The sequence below is a fragment of the Scyliorhinus canicula genome, chromosome 11 (genome assembly GCF_902713615.1).
Source record: "Scyliorhinus canicula chromosome 11, sScyCan1.1, whole genome shotgun sequence".
Lineage (NCBI taxonomy): Eukaryota > Metazoa > Chordata > Chondrichthyes > Carcharhiniformes > Scyliorhinidae > Scyliorhinus > Scyliorhinus canicula.
Genome location: NC_052156.1, coordinates 121,168,856 through 121,186,033, shown reverse-complemented (window position 1 = coordinate 121,186,033; position 17,178 = coordinate 121,168,856). Strand labels below are relative to the sequence as shown.

The window sequence follows — 17,178 nt, the reverse complement described above, 5'->3', positions numbered from 1 at the left end:
GTTCTTTGTGTTGGATACTATGGTGCCGTTCTGTCTGGGCGTCTACTCAAAAGTATCCATTCATACTTAAATGTTTCTATTGTGCGGGCCTGGATCTGGATCACCTCATTACTATGTAGATCTTGTTGCCATTTACACCTTTGGCTGACACTCTGCACCTGGCCACAAACTGGTTTCTGTAGTGCAGAATGCTAATTAGTCTTCTGCAAACTGCTTGTCCTTGCTAAGACTGTTTTCTCCCTGCAGCCTTAGCAGTTCTCCATTTTGTAGCCCAGTGTCCATCTTAGGTGGCTACACTCCTAATGCCATGGAGTCTTTCTTCTCGGTCTCCTGTATGGCACCTTGTCAAAGGCCTTCTGGAAATCCAAATAGATTATGCCCACTGGCCCTCCTTTGTCTAACTTCTTTTTTACCTCCTCAAAGCATACTAACAGATTTGTCAGGCATGACCACCCCTTAACAAAACTGTGCTGACTCAGTCCTATTTTACCATGCACTTCCAAGTACTCCACAATCTCATCTTTAATAATGGACTCTAAAATCTTACAAACGACTGAAGTCAGTTGTAATACCATTACATCTGATTCCAGCTTCTCCCTCTCAAACTACAAGGTGAATTCTATCATATTGTAGCCACTGCCCTCTCAGGATTCCTTCATTTTAAAATCCCCAATCAAGTCTGCCTCATTACCCATCTCCAAATTCAGAATTGCCTGTCCCCTAGTGGGCTGTACCAAAAGCTGCTCCAAAAAAACATCATGCAGACATTTCACAAATTCTTTTTCCAAGGATCCGCCACCAACCTGATTTCCCCAGTCCACCTGCATATTGAAGTCCCCCATGATTACTGTGATATTAACTTTCTTGTATATTTTTTCTGTCTCCTGGTTTATCTTCTGCCCCGCATCCTGATTACTGCTGGGGGGGCCTGTACATAACTTCCATCAGCGTATTTTTTCCTTTGCGATTCCTCAACCCTACCCACACGGATTCTATGTCTTCCGACGCTATATCGTTTCTTGCTATCGATGTACTTTCATTCCTTACTACAATACAACTCTGCCCATTTTGTCTATCTGCCTGTCCTTTCAATAGGACACATACCCTTGGGACACATATCCTTCCAATCTCCTTGATTCCCCAAGTGTGCATTCAGTTACCAACTCACAAGTACAAGTTCAGCTCTTTGGCCATGCTGAGCAGAACACTACCACTCCAAAGGGGTACCTTCACCCCAGGAGCGTGGAGTCGCCAACCATCTGCTGTTTTTTGGATTTTCACGGCTGCTCTTGAGCCCACTTTATTTAAAGTTTGCTAACTACAACCCATTTCTTACTTGGAGTCTCTTTCTCTGCTCCTCTCTTCTTAACTTAACTGGGACCTCCACCTGTCCCTTCTCCCTTTTGGGGCCTCTTTCCTGTCCCCTGTCTGGGATTCTTGTCTTCAATGAAGCTCTGCTGATCCTGACCCATGATTTTGCACCATTTTTCCCTTTCTACACAGACATGCTGGGCCCATCCTTGGCCCAAAAAACTCAAAATGGTGAACTGCGCGTGCCCAACCCACTCCCAGCCTGCCGTGACTTGGAGTTCCCAATCTCTGCTCTCGATGAGCAGGCAAGTTGGCTTCATAACAAGAGCATAGAATATATTTGGAAATTATCATTGGCAGAATAAGTATGTTTTTTATGTTGTATCTAATTTGAGGACTTTTCATTACTGTACTGGTTAATCAGCGGTTTTTAGTTTAAATTGGAATTACCACATACAGCACAACAAACCAGAAGGGTATGAGTTATATAATAGTTTTTGTAGGGACAACTACCCCGACATTTAATAAAACAGTCAGTGCTGTAAGGCATCGAACAATTTAAAGCACAATTGCAGGATATCAGTTTGCATCTATTGGTATTACTTGAGAAAGAGGATAAATTCAATTTCTGGCTCTGTTATTTATCACAGAACTGTAAAATACTTTTAAGCCTTTTATGACTCGCTATGCTGTATAACTCTAGGAAAATTCATGGTGTGTTTTTGATGGAAAACAAGAAATCTTGTATATGCATTGAAAATTAGTTTGCAACAAATATCAAGAAGACTGATTAAAACAAATGCGATGTTCTCCAATTAAAACCAAATGGATCATCAAAGCATTGTCCTGAATTTAGATTCTGCACGCTCTTACAGTGCTGCTATATTCTGTAACAGGGAAATTACATGTTTAGAGCAGATATGATTAAAACAGTTTATTAATTTCCATAAAATATAGTTTAATATGTATAATTATATGTTTTTCAAGAGTCAGAAGATGGACACAAGCAAGTAAGTTTGGTTAGTGAACGAACTGAAGCTTTCACCACTGCGCGCAATCTGCTGGCTGCTGGAGCTGATGCGATTGAAAGAATTATGTCTTCATACAAAGAGGTATTGTGCACCACAAGAGTATGAATGAAGTTCCAGTCCATTTCCACAATAAATGGCAATTTATGTAGGTGGCTTTATTCATGTGTTTGTAAAAAAAAACCCAGAAAAGTGCAGTGCAGTGTATATAATTTTAACTTTTGTCCGAAAAGCAGTGTTTCAAGGAGATCTAGTCCCTCCAGAAAAAATGAGGAAGCTCACTTTGCTGTTTTGCAATTACATTAACATTACAATCCCCCAGGCATGCAAAAGCAATTAGTCCCCTACATGCAGTGGCCAGACAAAATTTTGTGACAACACAGAGAAAATGCATGACAATTTAATTGTCCTGTTTTTATGTAAGTCTGAAACTTGTAGATTTTATTTTTAGAAGCACATAAGAAATCTTCACCCTCAGTCTCTGCATTGTGCTGTATCTAAAGGCCCCAGTAATGATCCACATGCAGGCAGAAAAAGAAATGGCCTGGTAATTTTCACTTGTATCAATACTGTTGCAGAGCTGAATAGTCTGAATTACGCAGCAGTCTTGTTGATTGGATGAACAGAAATTTCCTCCAATTAATGTTGAGAAAATTGTGGGGCAGGCTCAGTGGGCTGTATGGTCTTCTCCTGCTCTTGGTTTATGCTAATCAGACTGTTTGCGGCCTTGGTCTCATATTTAGTCCTCAGCTCAGCTTCCAACCCCATGCCCGCTCCAAGAATTCCTACTGCCACTTTTGTAACATTTCATGTCTTTGTCACTCGCTCAGCTTACTTGCTGCTGAAACCCTATTTGCCTTTGCCTTTGTTTCCTCTAAATCCAAGTACTGCAATGCACTCATGCCCCATTTTCCAAACTCTGCTCTCCATAAACCTGAGGTATTCAAAAACCCTACTGCCCATGTCCTGATTTGCATCAAGTGCTGCTTGCCCACCACCCCTATACTTGCCCCTAACCAACATTGCATTCCAGTCCAACAATGCCTTGATTTTCAAATTCTCATACTTGTTATTAAATTCCTCGGAGGCCTCACCCCTCCCTATCCCTGTGACCTCCTCCAGCCCTACAACTCTGAGATCTCTGCATTCCAGCAATTCCGACCTGAGCAATACCAGTTTTTTAACTTCACATTGGTGACTTTACTTAAAATCAAGGAACTCCTAAGCTGTTCAATTCCCTCCCTGAACCTACTCATTTGTCTACCTCTCCTCTCCTTTAAGATTTTCCTTAAAACCTATCTTTTAAACAATCTGTCCTGATATATCTTTGTGATTGGTGTTAAGAGTATAGCTGATGGTAAATGCCAGGGTTTTCCAAATCCCAGAAGGAAAACCTGAAACACCTGGTCTCAACTGTATTTTGCAATTTAGTGTAATGTGAGGAAAGATTTGGAAACCAGAGAATGATGGCCCCACTACTTGTATGACTTTAAATAAAATAGATGTTTATTACACAATAAAATAAATAATATAGTCAACTAGAAGTACGCTGAACTAACTCAATGGTTATACACAGTATCCTTAACTTTACCCACTTTCAAACACCTATTTCTCTAATTTCAGAGCGAAATCTCCCCAACAACACCTATAGGTTTTTATAAAATATAAGCACCATCTAGTAGTAGTTACCACACCAAGCAGTTATTCTGTTGGGTTTGCTTGTGATGTAGGACAAAACAACTGGTTGTTCGAGCAGGCTTTCTTCACAGACACAGCTTGATTGTAGTTCAAACAGTTATTCCTGCTTTTTTTTTAAGCATGTGCAGCATACACCAAACCAGGCAATAATAATAATAAGTTTCCACAATAGCTAATTGGAGCTCTCTGAGCTTGGCTGAACTTTGCCGGGAGGGGAATGTCTTGAGTTATCTGAGTCATTGATTGGGGTGCACCACAGCTGCAGCCAAGGTTCCCCGTAACGCCCCACTTGTGCCAATTTGCTGCAGAAAGGACTTGATCAGTACGGACACGGTTGAGAAGTGCCCGATTTTGACGAGGCAGGTTGAAACTTGTGGGTGGATGGTGGGATCTGTTTTGAGGAAATGGTTTTTAAGGGTGCCGCATGTTGGTTCCATTCCTGCTGCAGGCCTCTGCTGTTGTTTGTTGGCACAGTGGTCTTAGTCATACAGGCTGGCGTGATGGGAGGTGAGCAGCAGGTGGACTGATAAGGTCCTTGTGCAGAAGCAGGCTTGTTGATGTACACCTTCTGCAGGTGCTTTCTTATTGCAACCTCCTTCCTGATGTGAAGGGGTGGAATGTTCGCACATTGTCGTCTCCTTTGAACTTCTGACATTTTAAACCCTTAATGTTCTATCCCCATTGTTACCAACTTTATAAACATCTGCTTGCAGTGTTGCTTGGCTCAACATATCAAAAACACTAGATCCATTAACCTAGCCAAACTGTCCCTCCATTAAACAACTTTTTAAAAATAGTTTTAAAAACATATAACCAGCAGAACACTTTCCAAATTACTGGATTTCCCACATTTTTCATCGTTATTTAAAAAAATATATTTTTATTCTCCTTTTCACATTTTCTCCCGAATTTACATCCAACAATAAACAACAATCAGTAACCAATGCAATGCCAATCCCCATATCAATAACAATGATTCCATCCTCCCACCAAACCCCCAAACATTAGTCCGCATGTTAACATAAACAAATGATAAAAAGGAATCAGGAATCACCCATAGTCACCATTAAAGCATACAGTCCCCCCCCCCCCCCCCCCCCCCCCCCCCCCAAAATGTTTGTTGTGATCCAATTCTCAAAAGTGCATAATGAATAACGCCCATGAATTGTAGAACCTCTCCATCTTTCCCCTCAGTTCAAACGTAACCATCTCAAGAGTCAAGAATTCCAATAGGCCCCCCCGCCACGTCAGGGCTCAACAGGGTCCACCTTTGGGTGATCAACGTTTCCCACCTCCGCACCCGTTTCCCACCCCGGCTGGTTTGACACCCTGAATAAGGCCTCCCCGGGGCCCGTGTCCAGTTTCACGTGCACCACTTTAGGGATTACCCGAAAAACCTCCTTCCAGTAATCCTCCAACTTTGGACGGAACCAAAACATATGAACGTGGTTTGCGGAGCCCACCCCCCTCTCCCCGCAACGTTCACACATCTCATCTACCCCCTCAAAGAGCCAGTTCATCCTTGCCCTTGTAAGGTGTGCTCTATATACCATCTTCAGCTGTATCAGCCCCAGCCTCGCACACGAGGTGGAGGCGTTCACCCTCCGGAGCACCTCACACCAGAACCCCTCCTCCATACCCTCTCCCAACTCTTCCTCTCACTTTGCCTTGATCCCTTCCAGCGGTGCCTTCTCCTCTTCCAAAATAGCCCCGTACACCGATACTACCCCCTTCTCCAGTCCCCCTGCCATGTTTTTATTGCAAGGTTATAAAGCTAATTATTAGGCGCTTTCTGTTTTCAAATAATAATTTTAATGAAGAGCATCAGTGTGTTCTGAAACTGTTGAAGTGGTGTAGCTACACCATGTTTACAGATAATGCTTTTGGTTCAACAGGTTTTAGGATTTCCACTATTATTGTTTTGAATATCGCGAAGGTGATCATATTCTTTGTGTTGGAATTTTTTTCTAACTGAAGAATCAATAGCCGAAAAGTCATCTTAATTAATCCTTTGCATCTTAAGTTGAAGTTTACTTTAAAGACTTGACTGGCAAAATTATAATTGAAGAAAAAGTCAATAAATGGGTAAATTCAAAGTTAGGTTCATTTTAATTTAGCTTTTTTTCCCTCCTATTCCCTCCTATTGATACCCACATTCAATATATGTATTTGATTTAATATATTTGCAAATTCTGCTTTTTACCTGAGACACTTGGTAATTTGCCAAGAATTTGGCTTAGAAATACTGAATTTTTTTCTTGCGGGTCCCAATTTAAAAAAAATGCTCTTTAGGGGGGAAAAGGCTGCTGATCCCTGATGTTGCTGATTGTGACTTTACTTTATTATAGCAGCAGGAACATTTTCATTCCTCATAAACTGATCTGTACAAATTGACTAAAGCATTGTGAGAGATCGGCAGATACTTGGAAGCCACGTATAGCTTGGTATATCTTGGCCCACTTCCTTAGTTCTGCAATCTTCTAGAAAAGGCAAAAAAATTAAAGCATAAGAAAATTCTCTCAAAGCTCAAATGTCAGCACAATAATCCATAAATGCTGCTTTTTGCAGCAAACCCACAACATAGCTTTCATAACTGGAAAGGTCTGCCTCTTGCCGGAACTTGCATGACTCATCACATGCTTCAATAGTTTATCCCAGGGATCTATACCCACTGTTAAGAAACATCTATCCAACATCTGTTCCTCAGGATCTTCTATGCATGACCCCCAGCTCCTTCCATTGATATGCATCTTAAATAGCCAGCAGGCTGCATAGTATCTAATCCATACATAATTTAAAACAACTTCTATCGTATTTCCTCTGAGTTTATGCTTCTCTCATGAAATTAGCCCACAATGCTTGAGCTGTTTTCTGACTTATGCGAGACCCAAGAATGGGTAAATTCTGGTCAAGTATCTTTATAATGCATGTGGTAAGTGAGTTATTAGGGGTTGCAAAGCTTTTTGGTGCATTATTTATCATCTGTTTGCGCCAAGTATAGTTTTTGTCGCAGAACTTGTAATCATGTCGTAGAACTTTCACGAATATTCTGAGCTGTCTGGAGCTAATTATCTTTATGTCCAGCATAGCTGGATTGCCGCATTATTTTGATGCTTTCAGAGAACATCAGTTGCATCTAATTTCTTTAAGACTTCACGTCCAGACTAGAAGATTATACCTGTGGGGAAAACAGGCTTTTTAAAGGCAAGCCTATGGTATAACAATTTATAATTAGAACAAATTATGTAAATCAGATTTTATTATTTATTATGGGTTATTTACCTAGATGCTCACCATCAATTATGAACAGCAGATCCCTGTCTAAAGTACAAAATAACAAAGAAAATTACAGCACAGGAACAGGCCCTTCGGCCCTCCCAGCCTGCGCCGATCCAGATCCTTTATCTAAACCTATTGCCTATTTTCCAAGGATCTACTTCCCTCCGTTCCCTGCCCGTTCATATATCTGTCCAGATGCATCTTAAATTATGCAATCGTGCCCACCTCTACCACCTCCGCTGGCAAAGCGTTCCAGGCACCCACCACCCTCTGCGTAAAAAACTTTCCACGCACATCTCCATTAAACTTTCCCCCTCTCACCTTGAAATCGTGACCCCTTGTAATTGACACCCCCACTCTTGGAAAAAGCTTGTTGTTATCCACCCTGTCCATACCTCTCATAATTTTGTAGACCTCAATCAGGTCCCCCCTCAACCTCCGTCTTTCCAACGAAAACAATCCTAATCTACTTAACCTTTCTTCATAGCTAGCACCCTCCATACCAGGAAACATCCTGGTGAACCTCCTCTGCACCGTCTCTTAAGCTGGTAATGTGGTGACCAGAACTGCACGCAGTATTCCAAATGTGGCCTAACCAAAGTCCTATACAACTATAACATGACCTGCCGACTCTTGTACTCAATACCCCGTCCGATGAAGACAAGTATGCTGTATGCCTTCTTGACCACTATCGACCCGCGTTGCCACCTTCAGGGTACAGTGGACCTGAACTCCCAGATCTCTCTGTACATCAATTTTCCCCAGGACTCTTCCATTGACCGTATAGTCCACTCTTGAATTGTTTCCCTGAAGATTCCTGATTTCTAAAATATGTATTATTTCCAATTTGTTACTAATTTAGCTATAATTTCGCCAGGACTCTTCCATTGACCATATAGTCCGCTCTTGAATTAGATCTTCCAAAATGCATCACCTCACATTTGCCTGGATTGAACTCCATCTGCCATTTCTCTGCCCAACTCTCCAATCTATCTATATTTTGCTGTATTCTCTGACAGTCCTCGCTATCTGCAACTCCACCAATCTTAGTATCACCTGCAAACTTGCTCATCAGACCACCTATACCTTCGTTCCGATCATTTATGTATATCACAAACAACAGTGGTCCGAGCACGGATCCCTGTGGAACACCACTAGTCACCTTTCTCCATTTTGAGACACTCCCTTCCACCACTACTCTCTGTCTCCTGTTGCCCAGCCAGTTCTTTATCCATCTAGCTAGTACACCCTGAACCCCATACGACTTCACTTTGTCCATCAACCTGCCATGGGAAACTTTATCAAATGCTTTACTGAAGTCCATATATATGACATCTACAGCCCTTCCCTCATCAATTAACTTTGTCACTTCCTCAAAGAATTCTATTAGGTTTGTAAGACATGACCTTCCCTGCACAAAACCATGCTGCTTATCACTGATAAATCTATTTTCTTCCAAATGTGAATAGATTCTATCCCTCAGTATCTTCTCCAACAGTTTGCCTACCACTGACGTCAAGCTCACAGGTCTCTAATTCCCTGGATTACCCCTGCTACCCTTCTTAAACAAAGGGACAACATTAGCAATTTTCCAGTCCTCCGGGACCTCACCCGCGCTCAAGGATGCTGCAAAGATACCTGTGAAGGCCCCAGCTATTTCGTCCCTCGTTTCCCTCAGTGACCTGGGATAGATCCCATCCGGTCCTGGGGACTTGTCCACCTTAATTCCTTTTAGAATACCCAAAACCTCCCCCTTCCTTATGCCAACATGACCTCGAGTATTTAAACATCCATCCTTAGCCTCAACATCCGTCATGTCCCTCTCCTTTGTGAATACCGATGCAAAGTACTGATTAAGAATCTCAGTCATTTCCTCTGACCACGCATAAATTCCCTCTTTTGTCTTTGAGTGGGCCAATCCTTTCTCTAGTTACCCTCTTGCTCTTATATACAAATAAAAGGCTTTGGGATTTTCCTTAACCCTGCTAGCCAAAGATATTTCATGACCCCTTTTAGCCCTCTTTATTGCGCGTTTGACATTTGTCCCACTTTCCCGATATTCCTCCAAAGCTTCATCAGTTTTGAGTTGCGTCGATCTTATGTATGCTTCCTTTTTCATCTTGGCTAGTCTCACAATTCCACCCGTCATTCATGGTTCCTTAATCTTGCCATTTCTATCTCTCATTTTCACAGGGACATGTCTGTCCTGCACTCTAAACAACCTTTCCTTAAAAGACTCCCACATTTCAAATGTGGATTTACCCTTAAACAGCTGCTCCCAATCCACATTCCCTAGCTCCTGCCGAATTTTGTTATACTTGGCTATTCCCAAAGTCATCACCGACTGAAACTTCAACCACCTGGCCGGGACCATTCCCCAATACCAGGTCCAGTATGGCCCCTTCCCGAGTTGGACTATTTACATACTGCTCTAAAAATCTCTGCTGGATGCTCCTTGTAAATTCTGCACCATCTGCTCCTCCAACACTACACGAGTCCCATTCAATGTTGGGGAAGTTAAAATCTCCCATCACAACCACCCTGTTGCTCCTACATTGTTCTATAATCTGTCTACATATTTGTACCTCTGCTTCACGCTCGCTTTTGGGAGGCGTGTAGTAAAGTCCCAACAATGTTACTGCACCTTTCCTATTTCTTAGCTCTATCCATATTGCCTCAGTGCTCAAATCCTCCATCGTGCCCTCCTTAATCACAGCTGTGATATCATCTCTGACTAGTAATACAATTCCTCCACCCCTTTTACCTCCCTCTCTATCCCTCCTGAAGCATCTATACCCTGGGATATTTAGTTGCCAGTCTTGCCCTTCCCTCAACCAAGTCTCAGTAATACCAATAATATCATATTCCCAGGTACTGATCCAAGCCCCAAGTTCACCTGCCTTACCTGCTACACTTCTTGCATTAAAACAAATGCGCCTCAGACCTCCTGTCCCTTTGCATTCGTTATCTCTTCCCTGTCTACTCTTCCCTGTCTACTCTTCCCCTTAGTCACATTGAGTTTATTATCTAGTACCTTACTGGCTTTAGTTGCTGCCTCTTTACTGACCTCTAACTTCCTAATCTGGTTCCCATCCCCCTGCCACATTAGTTTAAAACCTCCCCAACAGTGTTAGCAAAAGCACCCCCTAGGACATCGGTTCCAGTCCTGCCCAGGTGTAGACTGTCCGATTTGTAATGGTCCCACTGCCCCCAGAACCGGTTCCAATGTCCCAAAAATCTGAACCCCTCCATCCTGCACCATCTCTCAAGCCACGTATTCATTCTGACTATTCTTGAATTTCTACTCTGACTGTCTCGTGGCACTGGTAGCAATCCTGAGATTACTACCTCTGAGGTCCTACTTTTTAACTTATCTCCTAACTCCCTAAATTCTGATTGTAGGACCTCATCCCGTTTTGTACCTATATCATTGGTGCCTATATGCACCATGACAACTGGCTGTTCACCCTCCCCTTCAGTATGTCCTGCAGCCGATCTGAGACATCCCTGACCCGTGCACCCGGGAGGCCACATACCATTCGGGAGTCTCGTTATCGACCACAGAAACGCCTGTCTACTCCCCTTATGATTGAATCCCCTATGACTATAGCCCTGCCAGTCTTTTTCCTGCCCTTCTGTGCAGCAGAGCCAGCCACGGTGCCATGACCCTGGCTACTACTGCCTTCTCCTGGTGAGTCATCTCCCCCAACAGTATCCAAATCGGATACCTGTTTTGGAGGGAAATGACCACAGGGGACACCTGCACTGCCTTCCTGCTCTTTCTCTGCCTTTTGGTCACCCATTCCCTGTCTCCTTCACCAATTCTAATCTGCGGTGTGACCAACTCACTGAACGTGCTATCCACGACCTCCTCAGCATCGCGGATGCTCCAAAGTGAGTCCATCCGCAGATGCAGAGCTATCATGCGGTCTAACAGGAGCTGCAGCTGGACACACTTCCTGCACATGAAGGCGTCGGGGGCATCGGCCGTGTCCGTGAACTCCCACATTGAGAACGAGGAGCATAACACGGGTCTGGGATCTACTGCCATTTTTACACTTTACCTTAACTGATTACAAATGTAATATCAAATAATGAATAAGTGAAAGGAATAAGGATTCTACTTAACAATCACAATACTTACCAACACACAAAGAGTTAAATTTCTCCCAGCTACTGCTAATTGGAGCAATTTCCTTACCAGCCAATCAGGTCACTGCTTTGCTGTGATGTCACTCTTCAAGGTAAGTTTTTAAAGAGGTAAACTTACCTTCCCGACGACCCCTCGCCACTGCTCCCGCTGAAAATCTGAAGGCTGCTTGTGCAGGCTGTGACATCACGGTTCAACTTCTTTCTACTTATACCTGCCCTCGAGCCTTCACCTTGATCTTTACTCAGCTGGGATCCTTACAGCGGTTGTTTTTTTTTTGCTTAGAGGAGGGGGTAGGTTTTTTTGGTTAGAGGAGGGGGTCGGGGGGGGGGGGGGAAACACTGAAGAAGTGTTTCAGGTTTAACTGTCACTTGACAACAGCTCCACCACAAATCCCCTTCAAGCTCTGTTGACCGCAATGCACGTATGCAAATTTTCCCCGCAACAGCCAATCAGTAGCTCCGCTCTTCTGCCCTCTGCTGGATGCTTGCCTTCACTTGAACACCTAGGGTCTCTTGCACAGGTACACCTTCAGGTTCCGCTGACCGCAATGCACGTATGCAAATTTCTCCCGCATCAGCCAATCAGTAGCTCTGCTCTACTGCCCTCTGCTGGACGATCATTGTGTTCCTCTGTATTGCATTTACACAGCACCTTAGGACATCTGATATCATTATTATATGATCTAAGGAGCCAGATATGATCTAAGGAGATCCACCAAAGATGCCAAAAGACAGTACCGGACCAAGCTCGCATCCCAGGCTAGCCACACGGACCCCCGCCAACCACGGCAAAGTCTGCGAGACATAACGGGCCACAAGATGAAGGCATGTAAAATCGGCGGCTCCTGCGCACCCCTCCCTGATGAGCTCAACGCATTCTATGCACACTTTGAGCAAGAGGTCAGCGAGAGCATGTCCTCCACCCCAGAAGCCTCAGATGAACTTGTATCTGAGATCACCATTGCAGATGTCAGAGCAGCCTTCTCAAAGGTCAACCCACAGAACGTCACTGGCCCGGATGGAGTACCCAGACGAGCACTCCGGTCTTGCACGGATCAGCTAGCGGGGGTATTCGCAGACATCTTCACCCTCTCTTTACAACAATCTGAGCTCCCTATCTGCCTCAGGAAGACGACCATCATCCCTGTACCAAAGAAAAGCTAAGCAGCGTGCCTTGATGACTCGTCCAGTGGCTCTGACAGCCATCATTATAAAGTGTCATGTGAGAGTACCTTTAAGAAATGGGTGTTTATAAATGGATATGTATATAAATATCTGTAGTGAGAGTACCTTTAAGAAATGGGTGTTTACTACTGCAGTGATGTCAGAGAGTGGGTGGAGCTGGGCTGTCTGTCAGCTTTTTATTTTTGTTTTCAGTTTTGGAGCTGAAGCCAGACCGAGCAGGTGTACTGCTGTTCCCTCTGCCATCAAAAGACTATCTCTTGATCATTTGGTGAATTCAGAATTATAAATGTTTTCAGTAGTGACTAACCTGATGTGATTCTGATAAAGGTTTTGTTTTGAGTCGTATGGATGTTAAAAAGGAAAGCTTAAAGGTTTACTTAGTGTTGTAGTCTTTGGAATTAATGGTTGCTAAGATGTTCACTATGTTTTAAAAAGGTTAACTTGAGTTCATAGAATAAATATTGTTTTGGTTTAAAAAATACTTTTCCATTTCTGCTGTACCGCACCTGTAGAGTGGGCCGTGATCCCCATACGACAACCTATTAAAAGTTGTGGGTCAGGTGAACTCCATGATACACTTTGGGGTTCTCTAAACCCTGGCCCATACAGAAGTGCTTTGGAAGGTTAGTCATGGCACGAATCAACTTCAGACTCCAGGATTGCCTTGATCCAATACAGTTTGCCTACCGCTGCAACAGGTTCATGGCAGATGCCATCTCCATGTCCCTGCACTCTACCCTGGAACACTTAAATAATAAAGACACATATGTCAGACTTCTAATTATCGACTACAGCTCAGCCTTCAACACCATTACTCGTACAAAACTCATCTCCAAACACCTGGGCCTCGTCTCCTCCCTCTGTGACTGGATCCTGAACTTTCCAACCAACAGGCCACAATCACCAAGGATAGGCAACAACACCTCCACGATCATTCTCCACACCGGTGCTCCACAAGGCTGTGTCCTCAGCCCCCTACTATACTCCTTATACACCTATGACTGTGTGGCCAAATTCCCCTCCAACTCTATTTTCAAATTTGCTGATGGCACCACCGTAGTGGGTCGGATCTCAAACAATGACGAGACAGAGTACAGGAATGAGATAAAGAATCTGGTGAATTGATGCGACGACAATAATCTCTCCCGCAATGTCAACAAAATGAAGGAGATTGTCATCGACTTCAGGAAGCGTAGTGGAGAGCATGCAACATGCCCCTGTTCTACATCAATGGGAATGAAGGGCCCCGCTGCGGGGGAAACCACCGGTTTGTCCCAGGAAACATTGATGGCGGGTTCCTGGGGTGGCACAGGGCGGGCATTAGGAAGTTGGGAGACCTGTTCATTGACGGGAGGTTTGCGAGCCTGGGTGAACTGGAGGAGAAGTTTGAGCTCCCCCTGGGGAATATGTTAAGGTACCTTCAGGTCAAGGCGTTTGCTAGGCGGCAGGTGGAGGGGTTACCTTCGCTGCCCCCGCGGGCGGTAAAGGATAGGGTGCTTTCGGGGTGTGGGTCGGGGATGGGAAGGTGTCTAACATCTACCAGGTGATGCAGGAGGTGGAGGAGGCGTTGGTAGAGGAGCTGAAGGCTAAGTGGGAGGTGGAGCTGGGGGAGCAGATTGAGGACGGGTCATGGGCGGACGCCCTGGAGAGGGTGAACTCCTTGGCCTCATCCAGTTCAAGGTACTGCACAGGGCTCATATGTCCGGGATGAGGATGAGCAAGTTTTTTGGGGGTGAGGACAGGTGCATTAGGTGTTCGGGGGGCCCAGCGAACCATGCCCATATGTTTTGGGCATGCCCGGCACGGGGGGAATTCTGGCAGGGGGTGGCGAGGACGGTGTCGCGGGTGGTCCAGGGTCAAGCCAGGCTGGGGACTCGCGATATTTGGGGTTGGGGTGGAGCCGGGAGTGCAGGAGGCGAAAGAGGCCGATGTTTTGGCCTTTGCGTCCCTGGTAGCCCGGCGGAGGATCTTGCTGCAGTGGAAAAATGCGAGACCTCCGAGCGTGGAGACCTGGATCAATGACATGGCGGGATTCATTAAGCTGGAGAGGGTCAAATTCGCCCTGAGGGTGTCGGTACAAGGGTTCCTTAGGAGGTGGCAGCCTTTCCTCGACTTTCTGGCTCAACGATAAGGAACTAGGTCATCAGCAGCAGCAACCCGGGGGGGAAAGGTGGGGTGGGTCGGTCTCAGGGGGGGTATTGTTTAAGTTAATTTGCTTATTTATTTTGTTGTTTATTGGGTTTGGGGGGGGGGGGGGGGGGGGGGGGGGTTTGTTACATGCGCTGTTACGGGTGCCGGGGGGTGTTTATTATTGTTATTATTGTTCTGTTGATACATATTTTTCAAAAAAATTCCAATAGAAATTATTTTAAAAGAAAATAAAAAATCAATGGGAATGAAGTAGAAAGGGTCGAGAGCTTCAAGTTATTTGGTGTCCAGATCACCAACAGCCTGTCCTGGTCCCTCCATGCCGACACAATAGTTAAGAAAGCCCACCAACGACTATTTTCGCAGAAGACTAATGGAATTTGGCACGTTAGCTACGCCCCTCACCCACATTTACAGATGCATCATAGAAAGCATTCTTTCTGGTTGCATCACAGCTTGGTATGGAGCCTGCTCTGCCCAAGACCGCAGGAAACTACAAAAGGTAGTGAACGTAGCCCAATCCATCACGTAAACCAGCCTCCCATCCATTGACTCTTCTACAATTCCCGGTGCCTCGGAAAGGCAGCCAGCATAATTAAGGACCCCACACACCCCGGACATACCTCTTCCAAATTCTTCCGTCAGGAAAAAGATACCAAAGTTTGAGGTCACATACCAACCGACTCGAGAACAGCTTCTTCCATACTGCCATCAGACTTTTGAATGGACCTACCTCGTATTAAGTTGATCTTTTCTCTACACCTTGCTATGACTGTAACATTATATTCTGCAGTCTCTCCTTCCTTCCCTTGTACGGTATGCATTGTCTGTATAGCATGCAAGAAATAATACTTTTCACTGTATACTAATACATGTGGCAATAATAAATTAAATCAAATCAGTATGCTATTTAAATGCTGGTTCTCGCATGAATACTGCCTTGGGTGAAACATCTTGGGGGGGGGGGGGGGGGGGGGGGCCAGCGTGGTCAGGGACAGTGCAGGGTGATCCCCTGGTCCTCCCCCTGAAACAAGCTTGCATCTTGGCATTGCCACCTTGGCTCGCTCGCTCGCGCCCCCCCATCCGCTCTTTCTCGTGCCCCCATACGTTCTTGCTCGCGCCCCCATTCGCGCTCGCGCCCCGTCTGCTCTCTCGCCCGCGCCCCTGTTCACTCTCTCGCCCGCGCCCCCGTCCGCTCTCTCGCTTGTGCCTCCGTCCGCTCTCTCGCTCGTGCCCCCCGTCCGCTCTCTCACTCGCGCCCCCGTCCACTCTCTCGCTCATGCCCCCGTTCACTCACTCATAGTTTGTACATTTAAAAATGTACCTGAATGTGAGTTACCATAAAAGGGGACATGGCCTCTCCTCCCCCCAAATGTAATCAGTCCTTTGAGCTTCTCCAGGAGATGCTTTTCTGCCTATTTCGAATCTGAAGACCACAGAAGAAATGGACAATATGGCTCAGCAATCCTGACGGGGTGATCTAGGCCCAACAACATTTTTCTGCATTCAGTCTGCAGATAAAATGTGCGAATTGATTTGAAATGTTATTAGTACTTGCAAGAAAAGACATTTGCGTGGATTTACCTTTAAAGTATTCTTTTATGTGCATTTTTCAGTATCAGGATGACTTCAACACTGTAGTACTACCTCACCATGAAAATTAAAGTCATGGGAAGACATATTTGTCTTGCTATGTCTGTGTGGTGTTCTTCAGAGATATTAATGATGGAAGCTGTGTGGGTTGCACAGGTAGCAACCGGCTTACAGGAATTGATGTGGCAGAACACAAACAAATTTCTTCCCAGAAATAAAGAAAACAATTCAGTAAATCATCCATTGTATTTAAAAGAAATAATGTTTTGTCCAAATGATAGAGTATCTAATTTTACTCTAATTGTAATTTGGTAGATCACTGAATTGGCAGGCTACACAGCTCGAGTGCACAACTTATTTTCTGTTTTTGATGAAGTTCAGAGGGGAATATATAAGAGGTCCACAGTCGATCAGGAAATTGAAACTGACTGCACCAAAGTGAAACATGGATTACACATTGAAGGTCCTTTGGAACAAAAAGGTAATCAGTGGTTTAAGTAAAACACCAGGTTTCAGATCTGTGTTAGGAATTTAAAATCTGCAAATGCATTAATTCAAATATGTTAATATAAAATTGCTGATCAGGATATATTTTCTCATAACTGTTGCCCATAATCTGTTTTTGAACGATGACCTTGAATGTTGGCTCTACTGCCTTTAATACATGTCTGACATGTTCTGCATAATTTCCACACTAGATTCACTGTGACTGCTGGCATGATGTCTGAAGACTCATCCCAAGTACCTTGCCCCCCCACACCCCCACACCACCACCACACTAAAT

At 44.5% G+C, this 17,178-nt stretch overlaps 1 protein-coding gene across 1 annotated transcript in view; it reads left to right on the top strand.

Moving 5' to 3' along the window:
• The window catches only part of LOC119973338 (ATP-binding cassette sub-family D member 2-like), a 122,768-nt gene that overhangs the window by 25,458 nt on the left and 80,132 nt on the right, over nt 1–17,178 (top strand). The window contains exons 3-4 of the mRNA XM_038811221.1: nt 2,299–2,423; nt 16,710–16,875. Coding sequence (XP_038667149.1) covers nt 2,299–2,423; nt 16,710–16,875 — 291 coding nt within the window. The remainder of the gene's footprint in view (nt 1–2,298; nt 2,424–16,709; nt 16,876–17,178) is intronic.